Source organism: Pseudopipra pipra, chromosome 5, assembly GCF_036250125.1.
Source record: "Pseudopipra pipra isolate bDixPip1 chromosome 5, bDixPip1.hap1, whole genome shotgun sequence".
Lineage (NCBI taxonomy): Eukaryota > Metazoa > Chordata > Aves > Passeriformes > Pipridae > Pseudopipra > Pseudopipra pipra.
Genome location: NC_087553.1, coordinates 74748487 through 74761496, shown reverse-complemented (window position 1 = coordinate 74761496; position 13010 = coordinate 74748487). Strand labels below are relative to the sequence as shown.

Here is a 13010-nt window from a genome sequence, read left to right as displayed (position 1 = left end):
AAGTCTATGGAATCGTGAGGAAAGCAGAAAGGGAAGAGTTCTTTTCTGTCCCTCACAGTACCAGGCCAAAGGGCTGAGGCAGGAGTTTGTGCAGAACCACAATTCAGTTTTTCTTCTGATTAAATGTGGGATTTGTTGCTCCGAGATGCTGCGGAAACAAAAAGTGTAAACGGGTTTCCAAGGGGATCAGACGAATCCAAGCTGATAGTGCAGATGCAGCCTCTGGGAAGCTGGGAGGGTGCAGGAAGGAAAGGATCATCCACACTCCTTCCCAAATATCTGCCACTGGCTGTTCCCACAGCAGGGTTGTTCCATGAGAAGGCTCTGGCCTCATTTGTGTGAGGACATGAAACAATCCTGTGCTACAAACAACGCTCCTTAAAAAGCATCATTAAACCACTTGGCTGGGGAGGAGCTAAAGGCAGAGCTGGTGGTGTGATCCTGGGCACGGCCTGGCACAGTCAGGGATGAAGGGAATAGCTCTGGAATCTGCAGAGCCCCAGGATGTGCCAAAAGGATGAGTTTTGTGCCTGAAAGCAGAGGCAGGAGGGAGCCCCACGGAACAACCACTTGGGTTGTCCCAAAGTTTTAGTGAACCCCAAGTGTAAGGATGCAAAGGTAAGAGGACAGGGATATCCTAAGACCTCTCCAAACTCAAAAAAGCCACTGGATCCACCTTCTTCCCACATAATTCCCCCTCCAGTGTAGATTTTCTGCGGGGCGGATCCCTCCCTTCTGGATGTCGCCTGACGTGCGTTGCCTGGTTCAAATAGGATTGTTTGGTGGGTTTGGTGTTGTTTGGTGGGTTTGCTGTTCCTAATTGCCCCGTCTCCCCTCCGTGCCCACAGTGAAGCTGCTGCCCACGCCGTGGCCACGCTGGCCGAAGCCACTCTCCAAGGGGGGGGACAGATCGTCCTGTCTGGGGAAACGGCGGCGGCGGTGGGAGCCCTCACCGGCGTGCAGGATGCCAATGGTAAGGCTGCTGGGGGGCTTGGCGTTCCTCGGGTTGGTTTTCCTGTGCTCTCAACTGCAGGGTTTTACTCTCTTTTTGCTGAAATGCCCGGTTTCTGCTGGTAGAATTTCCAGCTGCAGGCGGTCACTGAGCGGGTTGGGCCTTAGAATGAGATGGTGGCACCGAGCTCTTGTTTGATTCCATGGTGCTGGTGGCTCTGCTCTTTCCCTCCTCTTTATCCTTAGGGGGTTTTTTTGGAAAGCTCCTTCCCATTCTGCATCTGCACAGTGCCCAGCACAAGGAGGACCAGCCTTGACCAACCAACACAACCAGTTGGTGCCACAACAAACTCATCCCCAGACTCCTCCCCGTGAGGGAATGACCAACATTTTATTACTTTCTCATTTCTTTCCCTTCTCAAAGCTTTTTTTTTGTGGGTTTGGTGGCTGCTCTTGAGCAACTGCTGCTTTTCTGCTCAGGTGAGACCTTCCAGGGTCCCTCAGCTGTCGTCTGGCTCCTGCTTTATTTTCCCTCTTGCTCCCAGAGTCAATCCTTTACTTTTAGGGATTCTCTGCAGCATTTCTCACCACTTGTTTGGTGTCTCTTCTGCCAAGTCTGGTGGCTTTTTGCAGCTATTCAAACTAAGCTCCTATTAAAGGAAACTAAATGCACAGAAATTGGTTCAAGGGATGGTGCTGGAAGGTGCAAATGTGTCCCATCCACTGCCTCCAGTTGCTCTGAGCCTCTGCCTGACCCTGGAGGTGTCCAGGGAAGGGCTGGACGTGGCACTGGGTGCTCTGGGCTGGGGGACTTGGTGGTGTCTGGGGTCACAGGTTGGACTCGGTGATCCCAGAGGTCTTTTCCAGCCTGATCCCGTGATGCTTTCCGAGTTCAGAGAAGAAACTCGGCGGTTATTTGGATTAAATTGGAAGGAGGTTTGTCAAAATAAGCTCAGAGAGGACGCAGAGGGGAGAGTCACAGAGTCACCTTGAGGACGGGGCTGTTTGGGTGTTAATTGTCGAAGGGGGGGCCACGTGCTTGGCCTGTCACTTGGCACGGGAAGCAGGGACCTGGCCAGATGAGACCTCGGGGTTGAATTCCATCACAGCCCTTCTCGCAGGGAACGCGCCGGTCCTGAGAGGTCGGCGTTCAGTCCGCAGCAAAAACCGCGCGGCGGGAGAGGAGTTTGCCCGGGGGTGGGTTGGTTTGGTTGCCTTGCTGTGGGGTCAGCCGGCCTGAAGAGGGAGCAGGAACGGAGCGAAATCCCTGCCCCGGGGGCTGGCAGCGCATCTGTCACCCAGGGAAGGGCCGGGGCGTGGCGCGATCGGTGACGGCTGTTTATCTGCCCCTGGATGCTCAAAACCAGCGACTAATCAGCTTTGGCAGAGCACGTGGGTGCCCCGCCGCACATCCGCGCCCCGGCTCCCTTTGGCCCGCTCCCAAAACGCTTTCGAGCTCCTCCGGATTCCTCCGGATGCTTCTTCCCCCCAAAAAACTCGCCCTCCCGGCGTCGCTTTAATGTCACTGTAATGCAGGCTGAGCTAGGGGTTGGGTTAGGTTTTTTTTTTCCTTTTTTCCTTTTTTTTTTTTTTTAGCAGCGGAGCTGGGAGTCAGCAGGGATTTCGAGTGCATTAAGAGGGGGGAGAGGCTGCCGCATTTTCCTCGAGCCCAGCCTCGCCCGCGGGCCCCTCTCCCGCTCCCCGCCCGCCTTCGATTGGGGCTCTCTAATCTCCGGTGGCATTAAGGGGAAGGGCTCTGTAGCCCTTGGAAGCGCCTGGCCGGTGGTTTGGATTACGTAAGCGGCTAATAGATGTCCCGGGGGGCTGCGGGAGATGGGGGTATCCATTCCCTCTGGCTCCGGCTGGGGATGGCGAGCAGATGGATCGGGAGGGTTTACCCGCCTCCTCCGGGCTGGGAGCCTGAGCAGCCTCCTGGACGCTTCGTTGTTTGATGCAGGAGGAACAAACCACTCCCTCTGTCCGGAGGAGAGGGAACTGGGGGTGATTTGGGACGACTGGCTGCGGGAAGGAGGGGGAAAACACCTCCCAGAGCCGCGATGGGATTCACCAGCAAATTCCCCCTGCTCGGTGTTGTTTGCAAAGCCTTAATCTGCTGATATTCCCAATGAGTGCTTCTTTCCAGGAATGCTCTTACCCTTCTGCAGGGCTTTCCTGAGGGATTCCAATCCCTTACCCACTTCACTTTCCCTGGAAGGGATAGAAATTTATCTCCATCTTACTGATAGGGAAAAGGAGACTGTTTTAACACCTCCCCATCCCTGGAAGTGTCCAAGGCCAGGAAGGGGCTTGGAGCAACCTGGACTAGTGAAAGGTGTCCCTGCCCATGGCAGGGGGTGGAACTGGATGATCCTTAAGGTCCCTTCCCATCCAAACCATTCCATGACTCCATGGAAATGTCTCAGGGTCGGACAAGGTGTTTCATTGCTGATTTTAACCATTAGATGTAATTATTCTCTGTTATTAGTTTTTCTTTCTGCCTCAGTATGGCGCTTTTCCCACCCATTCTCTGGAACTATTACCTGAATAATAATTAGGTGATACAAGAACAACCAAGACAGCTAAAAAAGGGAGAAACCTCCGCTCCTGGACACCTTGGAATCTGGGGCTGGATATCTGGATCTCCTGCGGGGAGCCAGGGAACGTCCTGAAGCACCGCAGGCTGATCTGGTGATGGGTTCCATTTGCAGGCAAAGGAAATAGGATCCCCTGCTCCCACTGCAGTGTCAGACTGCCTTAAGTGCATTATGGTTTCCTGGCTGCTCCCGAGCATCTGCTCGGAGCCGGGATGCGGGAACCGGTGACCCCGCGGCCGCAGGCTCAGATGGGCCCTCCTTAAGTGGTTGGCATTAGACCAAGGAACACTCAGAGCCAGCACAGGGGGTGCTGGCAGCACCTATTAGGAGAGCAGCGAGGCTGGGGAAGGGACTGGAGCACAAGTGCTGGGAGGAGAGGCTGAGGGAGCTGGGGGGGCTCAGCCTGGAGAGGAGGAGGCTCAGGGGAGACCTCCTCACTCTCTGCAACTCCCTGCCAGGAGGGGGGAGCCGGGGGGGGTTGGGCTCTTTTCCCAGGCAACCATCAGCAAGACAAGAGGGCTGGGTCTCAAGTTGTGCCAGGGGAGGTTTAGGTTGGATATCAGGAAGAATTTCTTTGCAGAGGGTGCTCAGCCCTTGGAATGGGCTGCCCAGGGAAGGGGGGGATTCTCTGTCCCTGGAGGTGTTTAAGGACAGACTGGATGTGGCATCAGTGCCATGGGCTGGGAACCACGGCGGGGTTGGATCAAGGGTTGGGCTGGATGATCTCCGAGGTCCCTTCCAACCCAGCTGATTCTGGGATTCTATGATTCTGTTCCTCAAGCTGGGTGGAAAAGGGGGAAGCTCTGAGCTCTGGGGCTGCTTTGGGAGCGGAGGAAGAAACTCGCTGGGGAAGGAGTGGGGCCTGAGCAGGGCTGGAACGTCCTCACCCCACAGCCCTTTGTTTGACATTGATCTGATGGGCCCTGAGAGCTGCCAGGGCCACGGGCTTCCCGGCTGCCTCCTGAAATATTGATGAGGCTGCTGCCTGCACAGGAGAGCTCAGGGCTGGGGCAGAGCTCCGAGCCATTCCCTGCCCCAGCAAAGGAGCTTCCACGGCCTCGGTGCCCCCACGAGTCTGGGGCTGCTGTGGCCTTGTGCAGTGTGGGGCATTCTGGAGGTGGCATTTGGAATCCCAGGCTCCAGCTGGGATTCAAACCTGGGTGTGGGAAGAGCAGTGGGAGATGTGGGATCAGGCCGTGAGCAGGGAATTCATTTCACAGAGCTGAGCTTGGCACAGCCAGAGATCCAGTGGATCCTGGTTTGTCCCCCTTGGCCTCACCTGCAGCAACAGGTCCCTAGAGCACATTTTCCTGTCCCCAAAGCCCGTTTTCCTGAGGTATCCCCTCCCTGTGCTGCTGGAGATGCTCCTGGGAGCACAAATGGGGAGCCCACTGTGAGCCTCACCCTCCTCCACCCCAAAATCCACCCAAAACATCCAACCCCAGATCTCCCCACACCCCAAGGGGGCCGTGCTTAGGGCTGGGGGTGAGCCAGGTTGTGATGGGAAGAGCATTAGGGCTCTGATGTGGGCAGGGGGGGATTAACCAGCTCCCTGCTTTCGCAAACCCTGGGAACGAGGCGTCGGTCCGGGAGCGCCTCTTCCCGGTTAGCACGGGATAAATGAGCTCCCCGTGGCATTTGGGGGAACCTCCCGCCCGGATTTGCTGCTCCAGGTGGTGACTTGGGGCTGGGAAGAGGTTTAAGTGCTGGAAAAGCCTCAGTCCTGGCTGAGGCTGCCGAGCTTCCCACGCAGAACCAGCGAGCTGTCAGGTGGAAACCTGTCCCCACCCTCGGCCGCGCAGATGGGAAATGGGGAATCCTCCTCCTGGCAGGCCTGGAGCGTGGATCCCGATCCCACGTGGCTCTGCCAGGGCTGTTTACAGTTGGAAACACATCCAGGAGGGAAAGGCAGGCGTCAGGATCCCGCTCTCCTGGCTTTGGGGTGCCTCAGGACAGGGAGGTGCGACGCGGAGCCACGGTTCTGTACACGAGGAAAATAATCATAAATCGGGGGGGAGGAGGCTGAGAGGCTGCAAATGTCAGTTTTTAAAAGCACTATTTTCTGTTTTTCCTGTTGGATCTCCTTTTTTTAGGGAAGGTGGAGCCAAATGAGTCGCTAGCAGCTTGGCAAAGTGCAGATCAGCTTGCTTGCGCCGAGGAGGACAGGAAGGAAAGAGTCAAGCTTGTTGTAGGGCCTTCCTGGTGGGAACAGAATTTTTTAATGAAGGTTTACCCTGAAACAGGTAGGATTTATTCCCGATGTGAAGGAAGGGTGAGGAAAATCAGGTTGGGCAGATGTGTTTCAGAGGAGAGGGTAGGAAAGAGGCTGGCAGCCAAGGAGGAAAGATAAAAGGGGTCAGTGGGAATTCCTGGATTCACTGAGCAGCTCCAGGAACAGGGAGAGGTGTTTCCTAGAGGACAAATTAGTGGGCACAAATGGATAATTATCAGCAACAGGGCCTTGATGGACTCTAAAATACCTTGGCATAAGCCTCAGTCATGAGCTTAACCTGTGTCAAGTCTGGGTCTGTTCTCCCAGGGAACAAGGGACAGGACCAGAGGAAACGGCCCCAAATCGCACCAGGGGAGGTCCAGGTTGGATATCAGGGAAAATTCCCTCATGGAAAGGGTTGTCAGGCACTGGAAGGGGCTGCAGGGGTGGAGTCCTCATCCCTGGAGGGATTTCCAAGCCCTGTGGATGTGGCACTTGGGGACAGGGGGTCAGTGGTGGCCTTGGCAGTGCTGGGGAATGGTTGGATTTGACCTGGGAATTCTTTTCCACCCCTAGTGATCCCACAATTCAAGCACACTCACTGTACCCCACAAAGAGGGGGCACCTCATCCCTGTGCCCACACCTTTTCCCTGCCAGCCTCTGTGTGTGTGTTGGCATTGTGGCAGCTCCAATCCCAGCAGCCAGGCCTTTCCCAGTGGGAACAAGAGCCAAAACATTCCCCAATCCCGGGATTGCAGCTCCATTTGTTTCAACCCTTCCATCAGGGCCGATTCCAGTGGTGGCCTTGGCAGTGCTGGGGAATGGTTGGATTTGATCTGGGAATTCTTTTCCACCCCTAATGACCCCATGACTTAAGCACACTCATTGTACCCCACAAAGAGTGGGCACCTCATCCCTGTGCCCACACCTTTTCCCTGCCAACCTCTCTGTGTTTGCTGGCATTGTGGCAGCTCCAATCCCAGCAGTCAGGCCTTTCCCAGCGGGACAAGAGCCAAAACATCCCTCAGGCCTGGGATTGCAGCTCCATTTGCCCCAACCCTTCCAGCAGGGCTGATTCCAGTGGTGGCCTTGGCAGTGCTGGGGAATGGTTGGATTTGACCTGGGAATTCTTTTCCACCCCTAATGATCCCACAATTCAAGCACACTCACTGTACCCCACAAAGAGGAGGCACCTCATCCCTGTGCCCACCCCTTTTCCCTGCCAGCCTCTGTGTGTGTGTATTGGCATCGTGGCAGCTCCAATCCCAGCAGTCAGGCCTTTCCCAGTGGGAACAAGAGCCCAAACATTCCCCAACCCCGGGATTGCAGCTCCATTTGCTCTGACCCTCCCAGCAGGGCTGATTCCAGTGGTGGCCTTGGCAGTGCTGGGGAATGGTTGGATTTGATCTGGGAATTCTTTTCCACCCCTAATGACCCCATGACTTAAGCACACTCATTGTACCCCACAAAGAGGAGGCACCTCATCCCTGTGCCCACCCCTTTTCCCTGCCAGCCTCTGTGTGTGTATTGGCATCGTGGCAGCTCCAATCCCAGCAGTCAGGCCTTTCCCAGCGGGACAAGAGCCAAAACATCCCTCCGGCCTGGGATTGCAGCTCCATTTGCCCCAACCCTTCCAGCAGGGCTGATTCCAGTGGTGGCCTTGGCAGTGGTGGAGAATGGTTGGATTTGATCTGGGAATTCTTCTCCTAAATCCCACGATTCAAGCACACTCATTGTACCCCAAAAAGAGGGGGCACCTCATCCCTGTGCCCACCGCTTTTCCCTGCCAGCCTCTGTGTGTGTATTGGCATCGTGGCAGCTCCAATCCCAGCAGTCAGGCCTTTCCCAGCAGGAACAAGAGCCCAAACATTCCCCAATCCCAGGATTGCAGCTCCATTTGCCCCGAACTTCCAGCGGGGCCGATTCCCGCTGGCCTCGGCCTTGCCCTCCATCCCATCCCCTCGGCCCCGCTGGCATTTGCTGCTGCCCTGCCTGATTCCCGGGCACTAATCCCGGGCAGGGCCGGGCTCAGGCCGTCCCTGGGACTCGGGGCTGTCACGGGTGGCTTTGCTCGGCCTGATCTGGGCCCTGATGACGAGGCGGCTCCGCTGCCGATTAGGATTTGTCTGCCCACCAACCGCGGCTAAAAATAGCGGCTGTTCCCGGGCACTGCCGGGCTTTTGGGCTGGGGAAACCTCGGTTTAGTCACTTTGTTTAGCCCTCTGGAGAAGGGAAGGCCCCGGGGAGACCCTCCAGCAGCGTTTCCAGTGTGTGAAGGGGGTTGTGGGAAGGCTGGAGAGGGGCTTTTCCCAAGGGCGTGGAGTGACAGGACAAGGGGGAATGACCTTGAGGTGAAGGAGGGCAGGGTTAGGTGGGATATTAGGAAAACATTCCCTGTGAGAGTTGGGGTTGCCCAGAGAAGCTGTGGCGGCCCCTGGATCCCTGGAAGTGTCCAAGGGCAGGTTGGAGCAACCTGGGATAGTGGAAGGTGTCGGGGCTGGAACTGGATGATCTTTAAGGTCCCTTGCACCCCAAACCAATGTGGGATTCGTGGAGACAAATCTTCGTGTGTGATGAGCACCCTGGGTGTGCCACAGGCCTCTCTCCTCCTGGCAAAGGGGACGGTGCTGGAAGAGCTCCAGGAGCCTCCCAGGGGGTTTTGTGCCCCTGTTCTGTATCCAGGAGTCACATGGAGTCCCCAGGCTGCTCTTCAGCTGGGACACAAGGGCAGCACCCCGGGGAGACACCAGGAGTGGCTCAGTCCTGCCTTGATCTGCTGCTGTCCCCAAAAGCCACTGCCCTTTCCTTCCCTCCCTGCCCCAAAAGGGACCCGCTCTGGTCAGGGCAGGGCGTCCCTGCCGAGCCCTTGGCTGGTTCAGCCCCTCCAGAATTCCTGCCAGTCCCGTTGCTTCCAGACAGTTTCCACCCACAAATGAGCTGTGCCTTGTCTGGCACCACATCCTGACCTGGCAGCATCTCCAGCACCTCCCCTGCCCTGCCTGTGTCCCCTGCCCTGTCCCCTGCCCTGTCCCCTGCCCTGTCCCCTGCCCGTGTCCCCTGCCCTGTCCCCTGCCCTGTCCCCTGCCCGTGTCCCCTGCCCTGTCCCCTGCTGTCCCGAGGCACTGAGGCTCCCCAGCTGTCACCAGCACAGCCCATTTACCTTCCACGTGTCCCGAATTAGGGGGAATGGACAGGAGGGCTGGGCCTGTTTAAAAATTAAAGCTGATTACAGGGCATTAACGTTACATTTAAAGGAACAGACAGCAGCCTCCTCTCTCCCTCGGCACAGTTGCAATATGTTCCCCTTTTGTTCCGGGCTGGGAGAGGGGAAGGGAGCAGGATTTCTTCTTCTTTATCCATCAATTTTAAAAGAGGAGCTGCCTGGTGTCTGCTGCAAGGCTCCAAAGCAGTTGTGGTCTGGCTCTGCCCAGAGCAGTTCCCATCTTTGTGATCCCAAGTTCTTTTGGCTGACCTTGAACTTCCCTTGGGACGTCCAGGTGATCTGACACTGCTCATTGATCCCTCTCCTGAGTTGTCACGTTGGGAAACTCCACATCTGAGGGATCCCTGTTGTTTGGCAATAATTTACATGGTCACCTTTCACCACAAAACAGTCCCAGCTGGGTCTGGCTGGGAGCACCCTGGATGAATGGGATGCTTTAGGAATTCCTGGTGGGTTTAGGTTGGACTTGGAGCCTGTTTATTGGGTGTATTTGGGTGATATCTGTCCAGGTTTCTGCACCTCCATCCCACAGTCCCCCATTAATCCACGTGGCTCCAGAAGGAGCCGCTCAGGGCAGGGTGGGCACTGAGGAGAGGCCTTTGGGCAGGTGGAATAATGTGTTTATAGCCACTGGATCTTGCTTTTCTTCCTTTTCCAAAAGTCAATGCTCCAGGGAGAGCTGAGAGCCCCTGGCAGGGCCCAAAGGGGCTCCAGGAGAGCTGGAGAGGGACTGGGGACAAGGCCTGGAGGGACAGGACACAGGGAATGGCTTCCCAGTGCCAGAGGGCAGGGATAGGTGGGATATTGGGAAGGAATTCCTGGCTGGGAAGGAGCTGGAATGGAATTCCCAGAGAAGTTGTGGCTGCCCCTGAATCCCTGGAAGTGTCCAAGGCTGGGCTGGAGCAACCTGGGCTGGTGGAAGGTGTCCCTGCCCATGGCAGGGGGTGGCACTGGATGGGCTTTAAGGTCCCCTCCAACCCAAACCATTCCATGATTCTGTGATCTCTCAGTGAGACTTTTCGTTCCACTTCACCATCACCAACGTTCTCGTTCAATTCTGGGTGTTTCTCCCAGTTTATGATGAGGGAATCTCCAACAACTTGGCTTAGAGAGCCCCATTCCAAGGTCCTGAGCTCTGCTGGTCCTCACTCCGGGGCCCTGGGGGTGTCCCTTGGTCACAGCAGCTTTTGGGGGTGTCTGCAAGAGGTGGGAATTTCAATCCTTGGACAAGCTTCTACCTAAAAGAGCTGTGGTGGAATCCAGGCAGGAAAGGAATGGCAGGCAGGGTGGGCAGCAGGACAAGCATTTCCAAGCTTGCTGCTGTTTCCAGTCCAGGAATTGGGATGGGAAGGGATGGAGGGATTTCTGAAGGGTGTCTGGAACCTGGATCAGAGGATTCCTAACCCAACCTGGATTCCTAACCCAACCTGGATCGGAGGATTCCTAACCCAGCCTTGGATCAGAGGATTCCCAGCCCTGGATCAGAGGATTCCTAACCCAACCTGGATCAGAGGATTCCTAACCCAGCCTGGATCAGAGGATTCCCAACCCTGGATCAGAGGATTCCCAACCCTGGATCAGAGGATTCCTAACCTGGATCAGAGGATTCCTAACCCTGGATCAGAGGATTCCCAACCCTGGATCAGAGGATTCCTAACCTGGACCAGAAGATTCCTAACCTGGATCAGAGGATTCCCAACCCTGGATCAGAGGATTCCTAACCCAACCTGGATCAGAGGATTCCCAACCCTGGATCAGAGGATTCCCAACCCTGGATCAGAGGATTCCTAACCCAACCTGGATCAGAGCTCGACCAGCAGAGCTTCTCCCTGGGGTCCAAACAGGGTCGTGGAGCTCCTGGCAGGACCAAGGCTGGGGAAAGCAGCTTTTCCCTGGCCACATCCATGCTGGAATTGCTCAGTGTGGAGCTCAGCATTCACACCCAGGGCTGTTGAACTGGGTGGGTGGAAGATTAAGCTGGGACTGAACCCAGGCTCTGCTTTGCTGCTCCTTCCTTGGGATGGAGCTCCTGTGGGATGGGCTCTGCCTGTAGGAACAACGTATTCCAAGTTGTGTTCAGCGTGTGGCAGCTTTTCCAGCCCACCTCTGGAAGAATTCCCAGCTTACCCAAGGCCAGCTCCATCCTGCTGGCACAGCCTCTGCTGATCCTGCTCCTCCAGGCATTCCCAAAGGACAGGTCCCAGCTCACTTTTCTCGGGAGCCGCTTCCCGGAGCGGAGCAAAATCTGTGTCTTGAGTTTAGGGCATCGTTCCTTCAGCTGATCCCAAGTGACCCCCTCGCTGCCAGGGGGTGAGGGTGGGGAGTGGTCCCTGCTGGGGGGCAGCTGGAGCATCTTCCAGGGCACATCTTGCCCTGCTCAGGGAAGCAGCATCCCCTGGTTCCCCACCCGTGCAGGCAAAGCTGGGGGTGTCACTGCTCTTCCCTACCTGTGCTGGGCCCCTTTTGCCCCTTGAACCATTCCAGGGGCTCTGGGAGCAGCCTGTGCTCCCACTGAATCAGGGCAGATGGAGAGGGGCTTCCTAATCCCCCCCTCCCCTGCCACCCCCCATGTGGAGCAGGGCTGGGCAAGACCCCCTTCCCACCTTCCCTGCCAGCCCTCCCTGTGCCCACGGGCCAGGCTGGACCTGCCCACCCTCACCCTGGGGAGCTGTGGGAGATGGACCCTGTCTGGAGTGTCTGGAGGCTCCTGAGGCTCGGGAGGCTCCTCTTCCCTCGGGGCAGTTTGGGAGCTCCGGGCCCTTCCTGGCTGTGGGTGGGTGGGTGGAGGGGGCAGCCCGATCCCAATGGGAAGCTGGCTGGAATCCCAGTGAGCTGTTCTGGCTCTGGGAGGCATCCTAGGAAGTGAGGTGGGCTCTGGGAACTCGCTGGAAGGACAAACCCCCTGTCTGGGAGTTGGGGCTCCCCCCCTGCAGCTCCCCCGTGCTCGGAGGTTTTTCTGCCTCTCGCTCTCGTGTTTTAGGCCAAAGTTTCCTCCCTGTGGAGCTACTTGTGGTTTCTGTTCTCCCTCACTCCCTGCTCCCCTTTGGACTGGGCATTCCCACTTCCTGGACATCTCCAGACTGCTCAGGGTTTGCTTCCTTTGCCTTAGGGAGTGCTCAGCCCCTCTTTCCAAGCTGCTTCTCCAGCAGGGTCTGACCTCCTCAGTTCCTCTGTTGCTTTTTCCCCAAGCACGTCCAGAGGATCCCTCTGTGCCTGGATTCATCCTCTTTGTTGGATCCCCGCAGCAAGGGCTGATTTTAAAGCCTAAAAGCACAACCCCATCTGTCTTGTGCCTCAGGGGCACAACAAAGAGCTCTGTCCTGCCTCCTCGGAGCTGGAACCTTGTCCTTGCCCGCCAGCCCTGGTGACAATGGGCGGCTTTAATTCATTTTCCTGAGTGGGCTCCACTGAACTTCCAGATTCCTGCTTTTCCAGGTGAAACTCCTTCCTCTTCACCAGCCCTGGTGTTCAGGTTGAGGGTTTGGAGAGGACATTTCTTGCCACAAGGTCGATCTGTGTGTGATTTGAAGCCGTGCAGGAGGTGCAGCTCCCCCTTGGCGTCCCTTGGCCGGTGGCACTTGGGTGGCCAGGGAAGCTAAATGTGGCACTGCAGGGGTTTTTCCAGCTTCCAGCACTTCCACTGGAGCCTGGGGAATGGACAGCACAAGGCTGAGCACTGGGATATCCCTCCCTGGTGAACCCAGAGGTAGCTGGGCAAAGGCCTGGGAGGTAAAACCGCCTTTCCGTGCCCTCCGGCGAGCCGGGATCGCTCTTCCCGCTGCCCGGGGCGTCCCTTTGGGAAGGAGCTGGCAGGGATGTGTTTGTCCCTGCAGACCCCTGTCTCCCAGTGACCTTCTCAGCCCGTGGAGACAGCTTGGCTTTGCTGCAAAGCAGCTCATGTGACGGGGGTAATCCGCAGCCGGTAAACAGCTGGGCAGGAGGATCCCGGGGAATCGCCCTATTTTCCCTGCTCTGCGGAGCCAGGCTGGAGCAGGAGGGTGGCTCCTGCTCCCTGGGAATGGCTGCTGG

General features: G+C 56.8%; 1 protein-coding gene across 4 annotated transcripts in view; it reads left to right on the top strand.

Annotated features, from left to right (window-relative positions):
- NRF1 (nuclear respiratory factor 1) overlaps positions 1–13010 on the top strand; it is a 52536-nt gene that overhangs the window by 33457 nt on the left and 6069 nt on the right. For 2 of the 4 annotated variants that reach the window (XM_064656833.1, XM_064656836.1), the window contains 2 exons: positions 849–973; positions 5639–5788. In XM_064656833.1, coding sequence (XP_064512903.1) covers positions 849–973; positions 5639–5788 — 275 coding nt within the window. Of the gene's footprint in view, positions 1–848; positions 974–5638; positions 6698–13010 lie in introns of those variants that run through there. The other 2 variants (XM_064656835.1, XM_064656834.1) reach the window with 2 other exon arrangements.